The sequence below is a fragment of the Giraffa tippelskirchi genome, chromosome 8 (assembly GCF_054371585.1).
Source record: "Giraffa tippelskirchi isolate mGirTip1 chromosome 8, T2T-mGirTip1v1.2.pri, whole genome shotgun sequence".
In the NCBI taxonomy this organism is placed as follows: domain Eukaryota; kingdom Metazoa; phylum Chordata; class Mammalia; order Artiodactyla; family Giraffidae; genus Giraffa; species Giraffa tippelskirchi.
This window is the reverse complement of record NC_137282.1, coordinates 107671401-107692973: the sequence shown is the minus strand read 5'-3', so window position 1 is coordinate 107692973 and position 21573 is coordinate 107671401. Positions and strand designations below refer to the sequence as shown.

The following is a 21573-nucleotide window of genomic DNA, read 5'->3' as shown; positions in this document are numbered from 1 at the left end:
ATAATGCACTTTTAAAAGAATTACTCCAAACAAATACAGAGAATAAAAGCAGAAACCAAACTCTGTCATGAAATGAGACCATAATACAGGAAGGGAGAGGATGGTAAATGCCTGAAGTCTTCCTCTCCTCTGCTTCGTTAAATGGCTGCAGTGGCCATAGCTCAAGTCAAGTGACCTGACCTACAGTCTTGAAAAGGCTTAGGAATCTGAAGTACCTCAGAAAGGGTGTGGAGAAGGGAATGGAAACCCACTCCAGTATTCTTGCCTGGAGAATCCCATGGACAGAGGAGCCTTGGGGTTTATAGTCCATGGGGCTGCAAAGAGTTGGGGACAACTAAGTGACTAACACACACACACACACACACACACATTAGAAATGTGCCAAGTAGTTAGGTCTCCAGGCTGCCACCCAGCACAGCCAGGCAAACATTTTCCCTCAATGAGGACAGAACAAGTGAAGTTTAGCCTCTGGAAAGGTCTGGACAAAAGGCAAATGGAAAAAGAAGGATGAGGTGTTGGACTAAAACCACAGAGAATAAAAGGGAGTTTCCCTTCTTTACCTCAACACACCTGCCTTCCTTCATTTAGCTCTAACATCCTAACTGTCAGACTTCAATCTCCCAGCAGGAGAACCCTTCACCAGGCGACAAGCCCTACACAAGTCTTCTAAGTAGCTTTTTAGGCCTCACTCAAATATGAAAAGCCAAATCTGGATAATCAATCCTTTACGATAAGTCTATAATGAGAAACCAAACTAAAATAACAAAGAAATTTAAAAGATGTAGAGAGCACAGGGACTAGTAGAGAACATCAAAAAACTACATATTCTCGGACAAGAAAGAACAGTGCATCCATGAAAACCTGGTGCTGCCACAAAAAGAAAGGAAAAAGGAACTCCTGAAAGAGCAATCAGAAAACAGTGGAGAAATTATCTGTCTTCCAGCTTAGTAGAAGAGCTGACTCATTTGAAAAGACCCTGATGCTGGGAAAGATTGAAGGCGGGAGGAGAAGGGGACGACAGAGGATGAGATGGATGGATGGCATCACCGACTCAATGGACATGAGTTTCAGTAAACTCTGGGAGTTGGTGATGGACAGGGAAGCCTGGTGTGCTGTGGTTCATGGGGTCGCAAAGAGTCGGACACAACTTAGCAGCTAAACTGAACTGAACCTTCTTTGATCATATACCTCTAGTATTAAAAAAAAAAAAGCACCTCAAACCCATTATTTATCTGGATATTGCAAACATGTACTACTACATTGATATTACTATATTTTATGTTATAAAACACAGACAAATTAGAAATGAAAAAGAATGAGATAAAAATTTTAGAAATTCTAACAGATCATCTTCACAAGTCACCCAGGAGACTACGTGCAAAGTTTACATCTCACAGGAGTTAATACATTAAAAAGGAGGTACAGGGGATGTGCAAGCACATCAGCTCAGCAGACGAAGAAGTCTCTACCCATGGGAGAAAAATACAAAAAAAGCAGACATAGAAGTTTAAAGGAAACCTTAGTCATTCAAATAGTAGTGCTAAAACAGTTTGATTTGCAATGATACCAATGTACATAGGATGGTATAAAAAAATCATTGAGTGTGAATCATTAAGTCTCATGGCACTAAATCAACAAACAGTAATCTGCTTAAGAAGACATCAAAATATATACTTTTGGAAGTTTTAATGCAACTGTGAAAATAAATTTCAGTCCTTGAAAGAATGAATCTCAACAATTCTACCATCTTCACCATCTGACAGCTCATTTTCTGTTTTAGACCAAATAACATTAAAGAAAATCAGATTTAGAACAAAATGGTTTTTCTTTTCATGAACATAATCTGCGGGACCTTTTAATGGTGCCATTTGGGAATTTTAGCAATGTGATAATTATCACCAAGAAGCTAATAAAAACGTTATGCAGAATGATGTAACTCAAATCCTAAAGCACAGAGGTTCCTACTTAATCTACCTATAGGATAGTATAAATATTGAAATTTCTGTTTAAAAGATCAAGCAGATTCTCTTGGGTGATAAAAACGGCCTACAGCTTGATTGTGCTGAAAGATGAATATGCATTTGCGAAAAATGCAAACTGGTACCTTTAAAATCTACGCATTTTACAGTAATTTATATCTCAATGAGAAAAAGTATTGGAAAAAATAATAAAATTATGGCTATAACAACAACAAAAAACTGAGTGTATTTTGTTTTGGGATTGTTTGCAGACTGGCTGAAAACGACATGACAAATCCATCACATTTCTAGCAATTATGTAGGTATGAAAGTAAATGTACATGCGCTAGAAAAAACAAAACATTAACATTTAAGAGCTGAAAAACACTTTGGAGATTCTCTAGTCCAGTTTCTCTCCTGTCACAGATTGGGAAGTTGAAGTCCACAGAGTTATTTAGCGAGGGCCCAGCCCTTGACTCTTAAGCATGCTCTTTTCCTAGGTCACACAGAAAACCCAGGTTCATCCAGAAGGCTTTGGGGATTCCCATCTTCTAAACCGTTTCCAATTATACATTCACAGTGGCCCTCGCGAAGGGTAAAATCATTAAATATTACAATCAAAATGCATACTAAAACCCTAGATTAATGTAGATTTTCTCTATGTAAGCTAGGGCTTCCCTGGTAGCTCAGAGGGTAAAGAGTCTGCCTGCAATGCAGGACACACGCAGGTTTGATCCCTGGGTTGGGAAGATCCCTTGGAGAAGGAAATGGCAACCCACTCCAGGATTCTTGCCTAGAGAATCCCATGGACAGAGGAGCCCTGCGGGCTACAGTCTACCTGGTTGCCCTGGGTTGGGAAGATCCCCTGGAGAAGGAAATGGCAACCCACTCCAGGATTCTTGCCTAGAGAATCCCATGGACAGAGGAGCCCTGCGGGCTACAGTCTACCTGGTTGCAAAGAGTCATATACGACTGAGCAGCTTCACTTAAGCTAGAGAAAAAAGTCAGATAGACTGAAGTAAATTAACTATATTAATGCTAATGATCATGGCAGCAATTTGTAATCAGCCAATAAAAATACTAGTTTGAGTTAGAACTCTTCTGTTTATTCAGTTCTTAACAAGGGGACTTACATAATATTTGCTCAGCAAATGTTTCCTAAATGAAAGAATGCTAACTCTACTGTTAACATTTGTGTGATACAGCAATGTCTAGCATAGCAATACAGATAGCACAGACAGTACATAACTGGCAGTCAAGCTTCTGGCAATTCAAGCTGTCATCCACCCAGGCATGAATTCAGAATGAGGAAAGAGAGAGGGAAGCTCAAAGCCTCAAGCGCTTCATCCTTCAGCTCTTAACGAGATGTAAATATAAGGCAGGAGGATAGAAGCAAGGACACAAAGAACGACACTGTCAACAAGACAGGGGGGAATAAAACAAGAGACCAGAAAACACAGACAGACAGACATTAAAACCCCCAGCAATCCGGTAATCCCTGATGTCAGCAAAGAGCCTTGTACAGCCCTCAGGGAGCTGTGAAGCCATTTGTCAAATATTCCCTGCTCACTTACTACATGCCAGGTGTCACTGGAGTCTAATGAGACCAGTCTGACAGGTTGGTTTCAGGTACAACAGCCTTCCCACCTCCTGATAAAAGGGCCTGATGCATCTGGAACTAGTTCTGCATTCTTTCTGATTTCAATGGAGGACTTTTATCTAAAATTTATCTTAAAAATGTTATCAAAATCTTAACTTTCTTTAAAAAATGTCATCCATTTGATAAGCCTGAATATGAGAGCCATACTTGGAATGGCAGAGAGCAAAGGCCAAGAATCTGCTCCTAGATGGCACTATGGAGGTGCTGAACCAATACTGGCAGCCTCTGGCTTCTTTTATGTGAGAAGAATATATCCATATTTGTTTAAAGCTCTCTTAGTTTGGTTACTTACAATTAAATGCATTTCTGGGTGCCATCCAAGAAACTTGTAATAGAGGCCCTCCCCTCAAGGAGTTTGAGGTCTAAAGAAGACAGGCAAGACACAAGTATTTATGTAACCCAGGTTAATTAGCAGAGATCTAAAGGAATAGATGTGGAAGCAACTAATTGCAACTAGGGAAACAAAAGTAGTCTTCAGAGTCTCAGGTGGGTGTGTATTAAAGACTAAGTAGAAAAAATAAATAAACCCAATCAAAAAATGTGGGTTTGATCCCTGGTAGGGGAACTAAGATCCCACATACCGTGGAACAACTAAGCCCAAGAGCCACAACTAGAGAGTCTGTGTGCTGCAACTGGGCTTTCCAGGTGGCACAACGGTAAAGAATGCAGGAGACACAAGAGACTTGAGTTCCATCCCTGGGCTGGGAAGATCCCCTGGAGCAGTAAGTGGTAACCCACTCCAGTGTTCTTGCCTGAAAAATTCCATGGACAAAGGAGCCTGATGGGCTATAGTCCATGCAGTCACAAACAGTCAGATACAAATCAAGTCTTGTCATCAAGAAAAAGGTAAACTATACTTAATAGATTTGTTTTAAGATGGGGGAATATGTAAAATTATTTCTAAATAATTTTTCTTTAAAGTGCTAACAAAACTTAAAAATTTGGCACTTTAATGGCAAGATTCAGTCATTTGGAACATTAAACATAGTATTTCTTTTGGAAAATATCTATTTGGCTGCACGCATTTAAGTTTCAGCACGAGGGATCTTTCGTTGCAGCGCATGGACTCTTCAGTTGTGCCACCATCTTAGCTGCTCCCAGGCATGCAGGATCTTAGTTCCCCAACCTGGGACTGAACCCACATCCCTGCCCTGCAAGGTGGATTCTTACCCACTGGACCACCAGGGAGTCCCTATAATACTTGCTACTCTCTAGTTGTGGTGTGTGGGCTTCTCATTGCGGTGGCTTCTCTCGTTGTGGAGCTTGGGCTCTAGGGTGAGTGGGCTTCAGTGCTTGCGGTTCCCCAGCTCTGGAGTACAGGCTCAACAGTTGTGGCTCAAGGGCTTAGCTGCTCCGGAGCATGTGAGATCTTTCTGGATCAGGACTGAACCTGTGTCCCCTGCACTGGCAGGCAGATTTTTATCACTGAGCCACTAGGGATGCTTTTCCTTTTTAATTTAAAAAAAAAACAAACAGATTGTGAAAGTAATTCCTGAGTAGTTGCTTGTTATCAATGTTTTAAATAAAACCATTCCTAATTTTCTGCTCACAGGTGCCCAACTGGGGACATCCTTCCAAACCTCTTCCTTTGCATCTCCATGTATGGACCAGCACATATTTTAGATACATTCATGTATTTACCACTGTACACATATTTTGATATTTTAATGTGATTTTTCATGTAATATATATCAAAGATTTTTTGTTGTCATTATTAATTAGGAAAACTATTTTAATATTTAGCTGAAAGGTAGATACTTTGATTTTTAAAGTGTCAACTAATGAAGTCTTCCTGTGGGGCTAACAACAAAACACTAGCTAAGGCCAAGGAACCATATACTGTTAATAATAAGCACATAATCCCTAGTTCACGTTGCAAAGGGAAACATACCAAGAAGGAAATTTTCAGGGGTGAAGAAGGGAGGCTCTTAAATGGGGGCAGTGGCTTCTGAGCTACTCACTGATCCTTCAGGCAACTTATCGGGATCCAATCTACCTTCCTGACTTGTAAATCATTATCTGCCATTAACTAGCCTCATCAAAGGTATCACTGGTATTTTCTGTGAAGGGTTAGAAAAAAACTCTTCAAATCTGAAATTACTGAAATCTGAGTTTGGATTCAAATCTGCCTTTTGGGCTTTGCCCACTGTAGCAGCTCACAGTTCTCCAGTTAAAAAGACAGAATCAGTGTATGTAATTCTATTTTGATTCATTCAATAAATATTTAAGTGTCTACTATGTAGAAGGTAGTGTAAATGAAGTTTGGGGGCTTCACTGGTGGCTCAGTGGTAAAGAATTTGCCTGCAATGCAGGAGACATTCAATAATTATCAGTCAGTGCAGGAGACATGGGTTCATCCAATAATTATCAATCAATTCAATAATTATCAATTATTGCAATTATCAATTAATGCAGGAGACACAGGTTTGAACCCTGGTCTGGGAAGATCCCACATGCCGGGGACCAACTAACTGAGCAACTCACTCAGTGGTTGCCCCGCAACTACCGAGTCTGTGCTCTAGAGCCAGGGAGTCACAACTACTGAAGCCCGTGTGCCCCCTGCAGCCCAAGCTCCACAAGAGAAGCCACCACAATAAGCCCTCACCGAAGCTAGGGAGTAGCCCCTCCTCTCTGCAACTAGAGAAAAGTCCGCACAGCAAAGAAGACCCAGCACAGCCAAAACTAAATAAATGAATAAAAAGGAAGCTTCTAGCTTAAAGAAAAAAAAAAAAATTAAGTTTGAGGGAACTGACTCCAGTTCAGTTACTAGGTGTGTGACCTCAGAAAAATTACTTTTCTATGTCCCAGTTTCCTGATCTGTGAGACAAGGACACAACTGATGAGTCTGCAGTGATGTTGTAAGGCTTAAGTGAAATGCTGCATGCAAAGTCCCTGGAACATAGGAAGTGCTTAACAAATGTTGGCTATCACCCTCTGCTCTTTCCTGCCAAGAGGATTTATTAAAGCCAACATAGAAACATGTAAAACAATTCGTATTTGTGAATTCAGGCATAAAAATATGCACAAAGAATCTGTCAATTAGTTTTTGTTGCAGATTATAATCAGAATTTGATTTTCAGTCTATATAAAGAAAAATTCTTTCAACCTGGAATCTATTAAAAATTCAACCAGTCCTGATTTGAATTTGATTCTGTAATGAACTGTTTTTTAAAAAATATTTATTTTTATGTATTTAGCTGCTCCAGGTCTCTGTTATGGCACTCAGGATCTCCAATCTTCCTGACGGCATCTGGGACCTAGTTCCCTGATTAGGGATCAGACCTGGGCCTCCTGCCCTTGGAAGCAAGAATACTGGAGTGGGTTGCCATTTCCTTCTCCAGGGGATCTTCCCCAACCAGGGATTGAACTCACATTTCCTGCATTGGCAGGTGCAAACTTTTTTTTTCTGAACTATTTAAGAGTAAGTTACATATATTATGCTCTTCTACCCCTAATTACTTGTATTCCTAAACCCAAGAACATTCTCTTCTGAAATCAGAGTTATAAACTACAGGAAATTTAACATGGATATACTTTATCTAATCTATCATCTACAGTCCACTTTTATCAACTGACCCAGTACTATCCTTTACCACATTTTCTCCAGTATTAAATCTACACCAGAACTGCCTATTGCATCTAGCTGTCAAGTCTCAGTAAATAATACTTGATATGATGTTTTTTTTGAGCTTCCCTGGTGGCTCAGTCAGTAAAGAATCCACCTGCAACGCTGGAGACCCAGGTTTGATCCCTGGGTTAGGAAGACCTTTTGGAGAAGGAACTGGCAACCCACTACAGTATTTCTGCCCTGGAAACCCCATGGACAGAGGAGACTGGCGCCGGTTACAGCCCATGGGGTTGCAAAAGAGTTGGACACGACTTAGCGACTAAACCACCACCACCACGTTTTTATTTTACAAAAATGAGCTGTTCAAAATAGATTAGATAATTAAACTTGTACTACAAAAAATGCAGCTGATTTAAGTTGCTCAGCATTTCACAGAAAAATAGTTATATTAGTCATGCTATTTATACAGTTCCAAAGAATTTAGCAAAACAATCTTCCAGTCTCAAAGGAGATATCCAAGAACAAGAAATACCTAACTTCATTAACCCTATTAAATATAAAGGCGGTGAAAATCAGGTTCAAACTGTTGAGCCGTATTTCGTGTATCCTGCGACATTACCTCAGAAATTAGCGCAAGTCCAGAAAGACAAGCTGGAAAGTGGTCACTGTACTGACTTACCTTTCTGGCGTTCGTGGGAACATTATGCGGAGGGAGGTAAAGCGGAATTTTTCCTTTTCACTCTATGAATTTCTGTACTGTTTGAACTTTTTGACAGTGAGCACGCATTTCTTATTTAATGATAAAACAAAATAGAAGAAAGGAAAAGAAAAACGAGAGGGCGGGCTGGATTCTTAATGTGCGGGGGTTATAACTGAACATCAAAGTTCATCTGTTTGTACTTTGATTTCCTTGCCTGAAGAGATGATGGTGACCCTTCTAAAAGGAACGCAGGCAGACGTCAGAAAGGTTAAGTATCACCAAACTACTATTTGAGGGAGGAACAGCCAACAGAAATTCTTCTGACAGGTCAGAAAAACCTCTCACGTGAACTGGCCAGCAGTTCTAAGGTTAACGGACCTCTCTGAACACCAGAAACTCAGGCGGAGTCCTAGAGCATTTATCCCGCAGCGAGGAACGGCGGAGCCAATGAGAGCTGCCGCGGGAGCGCGGACTGCACCGAGGCGGGCGTTCCGGGCTGTCGGCCGCCGGGCCCCGCGTGCATCGGGGAGGATCCGGGCAGCTGCCGGGCAGACGCAGAGGGAGAGCGCTCCGGAAGCGGGAGCCCGATCGGTCCCTTACCGAGCGCTGGGCACGTCCACCGGCCCGAGGCCGCCGCCGCCGCCGCCGCCACCGCCGTGGCCGGCTAGCACGTCCCCGCCGTATTTCTCCTCCATCCCGGGGATCAGGAGCCGCCGCCGCCACTACCCCCGCGGCGGGGTCTCCTCATGTCTCTCCGCTCCGCGGAACACCGGGCGCGGGCGCGGGCGCGGGCGCGTCACTCCCCCATGGCAACAGCCCCGTCAGGTCCCCGCAGGCCAGACCACCGCCGCCGCTGTCCCCGGCTCACAAGCACGCGTGCGTCGGGACTAGGCCACGGGCAGTTCCGGTGGCGCCCACTTTCCCGGAGGCTCACCGGAGCAGACGGCACCAGGCCACGTCATCAGGCCCAGCAGCCCTCACTCTCGGGGCTGGAGGGCCGGTCCTGCGCCTGCGCACTGCACAACACTCGCCATCCCCTCCCCTCTGCCCCTCCCGTTGATGAGGCCTGAGCACATACCTGTCCCTGCAGCGCCATCTATGGGTCGTAAGAACTACAACGAGTTCTGCAGCGGAGAGAGGAGACAGAAAATGCCCCACTTATGATGAAATATTAATAGACTAGAATTTCTTTTAAATTCTGGCTTTTAAACTTTTTGCTTAATCCTGGCACATCAGTAAACCTAGGCAGGTAGGACAAGGCTTTATTAGGGTTATTTTTCTGTTGCTAAAATGTTAAGAAAGTGGGCTTCAGTGTCTGTCTTTGAATGTCAACTCTGCCAATTACTGTGTCACGTGGCCTTTCTGTACCTCAGTTTTCTTATCTGCAAAGCAAGAATAGTAATATCTATATCATAGGGTTGTTGGGAGGATTTTAAGTGTTAATTCGTGGTGTCTGTAACAGTGAATGGTATACAGTAATCAGTAAATGTTAGCTATTATTTATAGGGAAATTTGAGAACTGGGATATGGAGATAAAAATGGTTTTTTTGAGCAGTGTAAATTATGACTAGTTTACAATGTTCCACTTAATTCGCATATATTGATACATAGAGTCTTGGTAACCTTTTAGAGAATGAGGAGTCAATGGGACTTCATAATCTATTGTGGAAAATACTTGGCAATTTGAGAGCAAGACCTGGTTGGCAACATTACACCTTAAATGCGCAAATGCTAAGGGTTCCCAAGAAAGGTGTGATATGGGTGTAACCAGAAAAGACTCACGGATAGAAGCTGATCTGAAACCTAAGTTTTGGATATGTGAGAAAAACATTGTGGGAAGATACGTCCTAAGTGTAGAACAAAGAAGAAGGCGTGAACTTTACTTTTAATTTTTATTTATTTATTTATTTGTTTATTTATGGCTGTGCTGGGTCTTCACTGCTGCACAGGCTTGTCTCTCATTGGGGAGAGCAGGGGCTGTTCTCTAGTTGCAGTGAACGGGCTTCTCATTGCAGTGGCCTCTCTTGTTGCATAGCATGGGCTCTAGGGTGCAAGGGGAAGGCATGAACTTTAAAAGCTAAGGATGCATATTTTCTCATTTGAGGCAAAAAAGAGAGCAAAGATACAATACTCCATCAGTGAATTGGGTTTTAAATTCAGGATGTTTGTTTATTGAATTTGTACAAAAACATCCATATCTTTTACCTGGGTTAAGTGATAGTCATTGACTCAGAGTGGAGTAGGTCAGGTAAAGCTGAACAAAGAATGACTTGCTTCACTTTCTTGAAGTGACTTTTTGTAGCATTTTTTTTCTTGTAGCAATTTCTTTGCAGAATTGTTATTTTCTAATCCAGATGGCAGTGGTACCAACTAGCTAGCTTGTTTTTCTAGAGCTGATTCCATTCCTTTGGAGTTCAGAGAACTAGGTAAAATGACATGTATACATTAAGATTAATTTCTATCCCAAGCGGAGCTTGAATTCAGTTGATATTTGATTTGATTAGAATTAGGACACTTTTCTTTTAGGCTGATATGTTTCCTGTTTTTTTTTTCTTTTTTTTTTTTCCTGTAGCGGAAGGAAAAGCGACTCTCTTTTCTTTCCTCCTACTCACTTCTCAGCCCAGTCCAACCTGGCTTCTACGTTCACCATTCGTTTGAAGCAGCTCTCTCATGGGTATTTCTGACCTACATATTACCTTACCTCTCTATAACTTTCAACATAGTTGATCTCTCCCTCTTCTGGAAACATTCTTTCCTTGGTTTCCAGAACCCCACATTTGGTTGTCAACAGAAGTTCATGTTCTTTTTGTCCCAAATTCATGATCTCTCCACTAAACCTGATCCTCTGTTGATGTTTCTCCCTCATTGAATGGCGCCATTTACTTAGTTTAGCAACCAAAAACTCAGGTATCATCCTTAACACCTCCCCTTCCTTATGGTCTGTATCCAACATGAAGTTGTGTCATTTTTTACCTTCTCAGTATTTCTTGAATCAATCCAAAATTTTCCATCCTCATTGCCACCGTCTAGTCTAAATGACCATGGTGTTTTATTTAGACCGCTACAATAACCTCCTTACTAGTCTTTCCAAGTTCTCTCTCTTCCTTTTCTACAGTCTTGTTTTCCACATTCTGCCCCAGTAATAACAATCTCTTCCAGTTGCAAATCTTATGATGCACTGCCTGCCCCACCCCACTCTACTCTCCAGCCTTCCAGTGGCTTCCCATTACTCTTTTCTTACAGATTTTATTTATTTATTTTTGACTGTGCTGTGTCTTTGTTGCTTTTTGTGCATCCTCTCTCTGGTTGCTGTGAGTGGGGGCTACTCTTTGTTGTAGTACACAGGCTTCTCATGGCAGTGGCTTCTCTTGTTGCGGAGCACAGGCGCTAGGCACAGGAGTTCTGGGATAGTAGGCTCTAGCTAGTAGGCTCTAGCTTCAGTAGTTGTGGCACATGGGCTTAGTTGCTCCGAGGTATGTGGGGTCTTCCTGGACCAGGGGTGGAACTGATGTCCCCTGCATTGGCAGGCGGATTCCTATCCATTGTGACTTTCCGTCACTTTTAACACAAGCTCGGTGGTAAAGAATCTGCCTGCCAATGCAGGAGGCCCAGGTTCGGGTTCAATCCCTGGGTCGGGAAGATCCCCTGGAGGAGGAAATGGCAACCCACTCCAGTATTCTTGCCTGGAAAATCCCATGGACAGAGGAGCCTGGCGGGCTACAGTCCACAGGTCTCAAAGAATTGGACACAACGGAGCACGCAGGGTTTAAGACAAACTCAAACCATTAGCATGGACAACAGCATCCTGTATGGGCTTGCCCTAATCTGTCTTTTCAGCTTTATCTCATATCAAGCTGCCCTCTACTCTCAGGATCCCAGTCATCAGTTGTGCTGTTTATTTTCTAATATGAGACATTTCTCAGACCAGTTTTCATGTGTAGAATGCACCCCATCTCCACCTTTGATTGTTAAGATCCTACTCATTCCTTTTGCTTCAGGTTGAGTTTCTCTAGGAAACAGACTCTGAGAGATGGAGTTTAGTGTGCAAGATACTTTTTAAGGAGTGCTTTTGGGACCAACAACTGTAAAGGGGAGGGAAAGAAAACAGCTGGGCAGAAGGAGAAGCTGAGAGGTGGTGCATGCCAGCAAAAGCCACAGTAAACCTCATGGAGGCATCTGGAGCTAAAATGGTTCTTGAGAAATATGTTACAGTTTTTTTTTTTCTGAATAAAGTCTTTTATAGGTTCAAGATTCATCCAAGATCATGAATTGCATTTAATTGTCATGTCTCATTAGTTTTATTTGATCTGGAACAGTTCCTGGTCTCTCCTTTTTTTCATGACCTTGACATTTTTGAAGTGAATGGGACAATTACTTTGCAGAATGTCTGTCAGTTTGCATTTGTCTGATGTTTCCTCATGATTGGATTTTAGGTATCCATTTTTGGCAGGAACAGCACAGAAGTGATTCTGTATTACTCTTGTTGCATTACATCAGAAGGGACATGATGTTGATTTGTCTCATTAACTGGTAAAAAGTTAACTTTTATCATTTGATAAGAAGACATCTGCTAGATTTTTCAGTGTAATGTTACTGAATGAGTGTTTTGTCTGGAGATACTTTGAGACCATGTTAAAATTCTGTTGCTGATCACACTTTCAGTCATTTGTATTAGTATCCATTTTTGTTCCTTGATCAAAACAGTTTTTACTATAAAGTTTTCTACATGCTAATCATTTGTTCCATCATCTTGTCTATATTTATTATTTGACCTTCTACAGTAAGGTAAAAGTTTCCTGTACCGCCCCCAAGGTATTTATCTATCTTACTATTATTAAGTTCTTGGGTGCCTGTTTTATTAAATGGATTATAATCTACTGCTATGACTCTTTTGATGCTAAATTGTCCCAAATTAAGCCACTGGTTTTTGTACAGTTTTGAAATATTCCTATCAATCTTTCAGAATTTTCATATTTTCTGGTATAAGAGGTTCCAGATTTATTATATACTTTCCCTAATTTAGCTCTGCAATTAACCATTTCTCCAAGGAGCGCTGGTTCCTCTTGAGGAGAGTGGTATTTAGAAACTGAGGTCTATATGGGACTTCCCTGGCAGTCCCATAGAGTCAGTGCTTCTTCTGCAGGGGGCACAGGCTCCATCCTTGGCTGGGTGACTAAGATTCCATATGTCATGGCCAAAAAAAGAAACTAAGGTGTGAAGTGATTCCAAAGAGAAAGATAAATACCATATGATGTCACTTATATGTGGAACCTAAAATACAACACAAATGAACCTATCTGTGAAACAGAAACAGAATCACATAGTGAATACATTTGTAGTTGCCAGGGGGGATGAGGGAGGGAGAGGGATAGATTGGGAGTTTGGGATTAGCAGATGCAAAGTGGTGTATATAGAATGGATAAACATAAGGTCCTACTGTACAGCACAGAGAACTGTATTCAAAATCCTGTAATAAACGATAATGAAAAAGAATATAAAAAAGTATATTTTATATATTCTCTCTATATAGAATATATGGGTTTCCCAAGGGGCACAGTGGTAAAGAATCCGCCTGCAATGCAGGCAACCCAGGTTTGATCCCTAGGTTGGAAAGATACCCTGGAAGAGGAAATGGGAACCCACTCCAGTATTCTTGCCTGGGAAATCTCATGGACAGAGGAGCTTGGTGGACTACAGGCCATGGAGTTGGAAAGAGTCAGACACGACTGAGCATGCATGCAAAAATAGAATATATGTATATCTATATATCTGAGTCACTTTACAATAGTAATTAACACAATATTATAGATCCACTATACTTCAATAAAACAAAGACCAAGGTCTAGGTGTTGGGTATCGCGTTGCTGCTGGGGCACTCATTGCTGATTTGACTTCTCAGTGGACAGTTAGGAATTATGTATGTACATATGTACACAACTAGGTTTGTGTTTGTGTACCTAAATATATTTTTCTATTTATCATACACCAGAAACCAAAAGTTCATACTGATACATCCAAGTGCAATCCAATCTTAGATGTTTTTATCCTAGACTTTCCCCTTTCTATGTTTGTATCTGAGGGTAAAAAACCTGGCTCCCAAAAAAGATTATGTAAACTGTACAAAATTATACAATGAGTAAGGCAAGACTCCCCACTAACTGGGCAAAGTGCACCCTAGTGTCTGCTGTTTGGCTCCTCTCTTCTGCTTGCATGAGCGACGACTGTTCCAGTGATGTAAGAGAACCCGATGCGGGGAGGGCCCATTTTGTAAGCCACTTCTAGGAATCTGGATCAAAGAATATGGCGGCCATTGTCCTGCGTAGCAAACTAATGGCTGCTTCCTGCCTTCTAATGAATACTTGCTGAGTGCTTACTTTGTGTAGGTCCAATTCTAGGTGCATGTTGGGTTTCCCTGAAGCAAACTCTGAAATGAGGATTTGTGTGAAAGAAAGTGTTCCCAGGAAAAACTGGTAGGAGTGTGGGAAGGTGGGACGGAAAAGAAAGATGAGCAGGAAGTGATAGCAGGTTCACTTCCACTGGGGAGCCTGGATACTGTGAAGGTCCCACTTCAGAGGGTCCTGGGTGGGGTAAGGTGTCTTAGTCCATCTGCCCTGCTGTAACAAAACACTGTAAACTCAGTGGTTTTATAAATGAACAATGGAATGTACTTCTCACAGGTCTGGAGGCTGGGATTTTCGAGATCAAGGTGCTGGCAGATTTGGTATCTGGTGAAAGCCTTCCTCCCAGTTTATAGGCAGTGCCTTTTCACCGTGTCCTCAAGTGATGGAAGGAGGGAGTAACTCTCTAGGGTCGTTTTTACAAGGATATTAATCCAAATCATGACCTAATAACCTCCCTAAAGCCCACCTCTCAATCCCATCACCTTGGGGTTTAGGATTTCAATGTATGAGCTCTCAGGGAGGCACAACATTGAGATCATTGTATATAGGAATGAGGATATTTCAGAAGCAGTTCACCGACAAAGAGAGGAAGGTGCTGACCGGCTGTTAGGAGTGCTCCTGGCGTGTGTAAGGATAGGAAAGGGATCAAGGGGGCATGGGCAAAGGACTTATTGATGATAATGTCCACTGCAAGACTACAAATATTCTGATCATTTCCCACATTATATGGTCTACCTTTCCAAGGTTGAGATCAGAAACCTCACATTCCCAGACTTCCTTCCACCTGGGGTTTGGGAATGTGACCTGGGTTTCACCAATCAGACTATCCAGGCATAACTTGACCTCAGCTGGGGAGGCAGGAAATTGAGAGTTGATGTTCTACTTGGGAAAAAGGACCCAGTACTTTGGAAGGGTGGTGGCGGAGCTTCTGGCGTCCATTCCTGGGTGTCCTTGGTGCCCAGTGGCCATGGCATTGGTGTTTTGGGCAGAATGGCCTCCATGATATGGTTTGACCTTGTTTTTGGCTGCCTAGCTTCAGAGCCTGGCTCTCTGGTCCTCCAAGAAGTTCTGTGATTTACCCAATACCCCTCAATAAATTCCTGCCTAAACTAGTCAGAATGGAGATTGCTGTTGGTAATTAAATCACTGCATGGTACAAGTGATATGGCAGCAACCCTTTAAGAACAGTAATCAGCTCATAGATTTTGAGTGTATTTTATTTCACTCACAGTGTGAGTGGGGAACACTATGATGCTTATAAAAATCAACTCCTAAAATGTTGCACCATAGTGGAGAAAGCTGCCCCAAACTCATCAGATGATTTCATTTGATGTCAAACATATTCTTAATGTCTATTTGAAAGTATAAAAAGAAAATGAGACAATGTTCAGTAATTCCTTATCCATCCTGACCAGGTGGGAAGAAGAATGAAAGTGTGTGTGTGCCCTGGAATTCTAAGGGAGATACTGAGTTTGCAATACAAATGCTAAGCTATAAAAGGAAGCACTGGATATTTTTAAGGGTTTGAGGTGCTACCAGTTAGGGACATTAGTGTGTAATCTCTTTAGCAGACATTAAATGTAGGCAGCTAAAAATGAAAAACACTATCTATAGGAATGATCAGGAGGATGCAAATGAGACGGAGGGAAATAATTGCTATTTTGACATTTTCAACTAGCAGAACAGTGGATCTAGAAGTTTTGTCATAATTACATCCCAAGTTTTTCAAGAATTTATCCTGCCATTGATCCACACATATACCCAGTAATCATAAAGGGAATATTCACCCAAGGCCTCCTATGTGCCAGCACCAATTATATCACAGAACGGAGAAAAATACAGTGTTACCCTTCTTCTCAAACTGATTGGAAATTTAACTGGTAGAAACACACTGTGGAAAAAAAACTTAAAAAAAAGAAATTTGTTGGAAGGCAATTCTTTATGGGTCTGTTGTGTTTTGCATGTTTTCTGAGCAGGAGCATGGACAGCTTTGCCCCAGACTGTTTTCAAGGATGTTTGTATAGCAAACAACCTTGGAAGATAGAGATAATAATATCTCCCTCTGAAACAGAGAGAAGATTTGTTTGCTGCCTGGGGGCTCAGATAGTAAAGAATTGGCTTGCAATGTGAGAGACCTGGGTTTGATCCCTGAGTCAGGAAGATCCCCAGAGAATGGAATGGCAACTCACTCCAGTATTCTTGCCTGGAGAAGTTCATGGATAGAGGAGCCTGGGGGGCTAGAGTCCATGGGGTTGCATAGATTTGGACATGACTGAACGACTAACACATAACAAAGATACCGCTTCTCTCTAGGACAAGGTTGGGCTAGCAGCTCTATTAAAAGACGGGGGTTTCCCAAACCCTCACTCAAATTAGCATCCATCTAGGCTAACATGCATCATCTCCATGGGATTTGGGGGTGGAGGAGGCAAGACAACGTGATGCAAACCTGAGGTTCATGCTCCCTGCATGTTTGGACACCCCCAAAGAAAAATAAAAGGACAGAGATTTTGGACAATTTTATGGGTTAAAATAGTGTATATCACTGGTATTTTAATTAGAGCAAAACTTTTTTTCACCATTGAGTTTGAACATCTGTTGACATATTTCTTGACTCTTCTGCTTCATTTTCAAGTGTATGGAAATTGTTTTCTGATCTTTCTCATTTTTCTCTTAAGGGACTTTTCTTTTGTTCATATAAAAAAATTAATTTATACACTAAGGAAATTCCTTTGACTCTAATTCCAGTTTGGGTTCTTTCCCTGGGCCATGTTGAGGTATAATTTCTACACTGTCCTCTGTATTTTCTGAACCACCACTTGTTGATGCCACATTACTCTTTCGTCTTACCTCATTCATGATGGCTGAGTGGTTGGCCAGTGAAAACTAGATAAGGAAGAAGTCAGAAAGGTCAGACTTGAAAGATGGCTGGAGAAAGCACATCTGTTGTCAGCTGTGCTGAGGTATTCTGGTAGAATCCCTGTGCTAGATGACCATGTCATCACACCATTCCCCTATTCTGGAACATTCGGTGACTGACTGCTGTGTTCCCAGACGACGTAAAGTTTCAACCTCCCTTCTCCTTAACTTGTCCTTCCTTTCCCATCCAACTTCATCCCTGTCTTTTCCATTCCACTGCACCAGGGCTCAAAGGTGTTTCAAGACGCCAAAGCCTTCAGTGGCTCCTTATTTGGAGACACAATTGCACATTAGGTTGGAAACGTCTTAGTGCATGGTTAGATTTGCACTTTAATCCATCTTTAAAAGCGTCATTAATTATGAAAGAAACACAAATTAAAACAGGAAATATGCCGTGGCGGGCACAGACATGTGTCCCAGATCCCACTTCAAGGCGGGACTCATTGTCCAGCTGTCAGCTTGCAGTCCTCAGTTGTCAGCTCCTTTTGGGTGCCCTCAGTTTCCACGAGTGGTCTGCAATCATGGCTGACTGAAGCGGAGTTACAGGGCTTGGCCATTGTGTTTCAATGCTCTTCAACTCTGATAGATCACATGCACCCCAGAGCGCATCCTGGGGTTGAGGTTGCGAGCAGGGTGGACTGAAGTTCCACTTTTCTCTCTGCCCAGTCCTGCTTCCCTCCCACTCTTTTCCATGGGTGTCGATACCTCATAAATACTTCGTGTGCAAATTCCAAACCAGTGTCTGCACCTAGAGAACCCAACCTGTGTCAGACCCGTTTAAAATATTCACATCGGCAATTAAAAGGGGCATATCTAGGCCTTTCCTAAATTCTTCAGCATGTTTATTATTATTTTAAATTTTTATTTGTTTATTTATGGCTGCACTGAGTCTTTGCTATTGTGTGTGGACTTTCTCTAGTTGTGGCACGTGGGGGCTTCTCATTTGCCATGGCTTCTCCAGTTGTGGAGCACAGGCTCTGGGACGTATGGACTCAGTAGTTGCGGCTAATGGGCTTAATTGCCCTGTGGCATGTAGGATCTTCCCAGGCAGGGGATTGAACCGGTGTCTCCTGTGTTGCAAGGTGGATTCTTAACCACTAGATCACCAGGGAAGCCCAGCATGCTTATTATCAACTAAAGTTCCATCTTTGCTTGTCAGTTTTTTCTTTTGATATAAAATTTTTGTACAATGAAATGCACACATATTAACTGTACTTTTGCTGAGTTTTGACCAATATTTGTAACCCACACCTCTATCAAGTTAGGGGCTATTCCCATCACCCCTCAAAGTTCCTTCATGTCCCTTCTCAATCAATCTGATTTCCAACAGAGGCAACAACTACTTCCATTTTTTTTCCCCACCATAGAGCAGATTAGCCTATTCTAGAACTACACGTAAATGGAATCCCGCCACATGTTCTCTTTTGAGAAAGGCTTCACTCAGCATAATGTTTTTAAGATTCATCATAGTTGCTTCATAGATTGGTAGTTTATTATTTTTTCTTGCTGTGTGTTTTGGTACTTTTGGTTCAGTGTATGAATTAACACCGTTTATTCATTCTCTTACTGATGGATACCTGGGTTGTCCCAGTTTTGGGGTATTGTGAATAAAACTGCGTTAAACATACTTGTACAGGTCTTTGTGTAGAAAGGTGTTTTTTTTCTTGGGAGTAGAATTGCCAAGTCACAGAGTAGGTGTATGTTCTAGTTTATTAAGAACATGCCAGCCTTTATTCCAAAGTAGCTGTTTTGTTTTACAGGCTTACTGCAACGTATGAGTTCTGGTTGCTACACATCCTCACTATGGTTGGTGGTATCAATCATTCAATTGTAACTGTTTACAATTCTGATAGGTATATAGTGATATCTCATTTAATTTACATTTCCTCTATGACTGATACGAAGTTGAGCACTTTTTCATTTGCTTATTGGCCATTATTCTGTTGAAAAGTGTCTATTTGAGTATTTCACCTAATTTTTCATTGGGTGATTTGTATTTTTAAACTGAGTTGTAGGAATTGTTTTGTATTTTGATTATACCATTCCTTTGTCAATAAATGTTTTGCAGTATTTTCTTCCAGCAAAAAAGATAAGCCTAAAAAATAATCTCAATACTAACCCCTGGATATTTATAAAATATGTTTTTATATTTTTATTTATTTTATTTTTTTATATACAAAATATTTTGACAGAACAAAGGAAAAAAGGGCTGAGCTTTAATTTGAGAGTCATTCAGAGGATCTCTGCTCTGACACACTGTGCAACCGTTAATCCTGAGCAGGTTTCCCACAATGTGATGAATTCTCTCAGGGCAGAGTCAATATCTTAGCTATTTTTAGTTTTCATTTCTGTACCTGGTAAGGTATTTTAAAGCTGGAAATTTCTGAGTGAGTATTTTTCTCCTGGGTTGAAATCCAGTGGTATTTTTGTTATCTGAAGAACAGGAGTGGGATTTTTTTGTCCTTAGTCACAGTTTCAATATAGATGATAATATCAGCTCATGGTCATTATTGATTTTCTGTGGTTTGTTTGCTGTTGAGCGGTCTTCAATCAGGATTGAAAGATATGTGCCAGACATTCAGAAAGAATTATTTCAGAGGGGACCTCGTCCTTCCCTGAAGTCCTAAAACTCCTTTTCTATCACTCTCAGTGTGTACCCTGCTTTCTCTTTACAGGGTAAGCAGTTTGAAAGGAAGGGTGAATCTCATTTTTATCTCTAGCTCCTCCCTGAACTAACATCGGGATGCTTTGCACATAGCAGAACAACAAGCACCTACTGAATGGATACATAAAGTACAAAAAAACCAAAACAAACCCAAATGCACAATATAGCAAGCTGACACAAAAGAAAGATTAAGGAGGGACTAGTCTATGGTTTGCATGTTGCAAATTGCAATTTCTCTGCTATTTCCAAACAAATTCATTTTGCTGGGTTAAGAAAAAGATTAATAAGCCATAAACTTACATGGTTTCCTTATTCAGTGAGGTGTTATTCGGATATGACTGAGACGTGAAGCCTCACTCCAAAGTGCCTTTTGGTCACAATATTCTGGAATGGAGACCAGCTCCAAACACTTCACTTGTAGTTATCATTTTGGGAATTTTTGCACTCTCAGGCTGTCGTACTCCCCAAAGTTACATTGGATTTTCTTGAAACTATGCAGGCATTATGTACTTTAAAGGAAAGCCTGGGATAGCATAAGTGACCTGAGCCTGAAATACTCCTGCTTGGGAGAATGCTCATTCTCCCAGGGATGCTGAGATAGGTTGTCTTATCTGTTTGCAGTCATCTGTAGGATCTCTGTTAGTTATTTTCATCCATTTAACAGACATATGTTAAGCATCATGTATTTGTATGGCCCTGTGATAAATACTGTCCTTAAAAATGGGAGATAAGAAATTTTTGAAACCACTAGAGGACGATATAACACAACCCAATGCATGGTGAATTCAGGTAGTGAGTGCTTCAGGAAGTTAGAAAAGGGCAGAGACAGCACTGCAACCTGGACTAGAGAAGGAGACACGTTTGTTGCCTGATCTTCTGGGTTCTCCTATCAGGGAAAAACAGTACAAACTATTCTTCATAGCACCCACTTTTAGTTCAGTCAGTTCAGTTCAGTCGCTCAGACATGTCTGACTCTTTGTGACCCCATGAACCACAGCACACCAGGCCTCCCTGTCCATCACCAACTCCCTGAGTCCACCCAAACCCATGTCCATCGAGTCGATGATGCCATCCAACCATCTCATCCTCTGTCATCCCCTTCTCTTCCTGCCCCCAATCCTTCCCAGCATCAGGGTCTTTTCCAATGAGTCAGCTCTTCGCATCAGGTGGCCAAAGTACTGGAGTTTCAGCTTCAACATCAGTCCTTCAAATGAACACCCAGGACTGATCTCCTTTAGGATGGACTGGTTGGATCTCTTTGCAGTCCAAGGGACTCTCAAGAGTACAGGCTGGTTAAATGTGACCTTTTCTAAAACCTGTATATATGTGGCTTTTTCCTGCCCCAAGCAGATCTGCTGGACTCCTCCTCCTTTTAAGATGTGCTTACTTGACTCTTTTGCATGCAACTTGGATTTGAAAGCACAGAGCCTAATTTGTTTCCATTATAATATACTTCAAAAATTATTTATTATTTATCTATTTGGATGCTGTTCTAGGTCTTAGTTGTGACATGAGGGATCTAGTTCCCTGACTAGGGATTGAACTCTGGGCCCCCTGTGTTGGGAGCTCAGAGTCTTAGTCGTCGGACCACCAGGGAAGTCCCCATCAGAATATACTTTGGTTTTACTCAGAGTTAGAAATTGAGTCGCTTGTAAGTTATTCTTTCTTTCTTTTTTAAAAAGGTTTATTTATTTTTGGCTGT

General features: G+C 41.6%; 1 protein-coding gene and 1 long non-coding RNA gene across 5 annotated transcripts in view; one reads left to right on the top strand and one right to left on the bottom strand.

The window, feature by feature from the left end:
- The window catches only part of SLC30A5 (solute carrier family 30 member 5), a 32146-nt gene extending 23275 nt beyond the window's left edge, over nt 1–8871 (bottom strand). The window contains exons 1-2 of one of the 4 annotated variants that reach the window (XM_081518411.1): nt 7866–8289; nt 3911–3980 (exon numbers count right to left, since the gene is read on the bottom strand). Coding sequence is in view for 2 of the 4 variants with exons in the window: in XM_081518409.1 (XP_081374535.1) it covers nt 8487–8581 (95 nt within the window). In the remaining 2 variants the exon portion in view is untranslated. Of the gene's footprint in view, nt 1–3910; nt 3981–7865 lie in introns of all 4 variants that reach the window. The other 3 variants (XM_081518410.1, XM_081518412.1, XM_081518409.1) reach the window with 3 other exon arrangements.
- Nucleotides 1–21573, top strand: part of LOC145516788 (uncharacterized) — a 149189-nt gene that overhangs the window by 40052 nt on the left and 87564 nt on the right. The window lies entirely within an intron of this gene.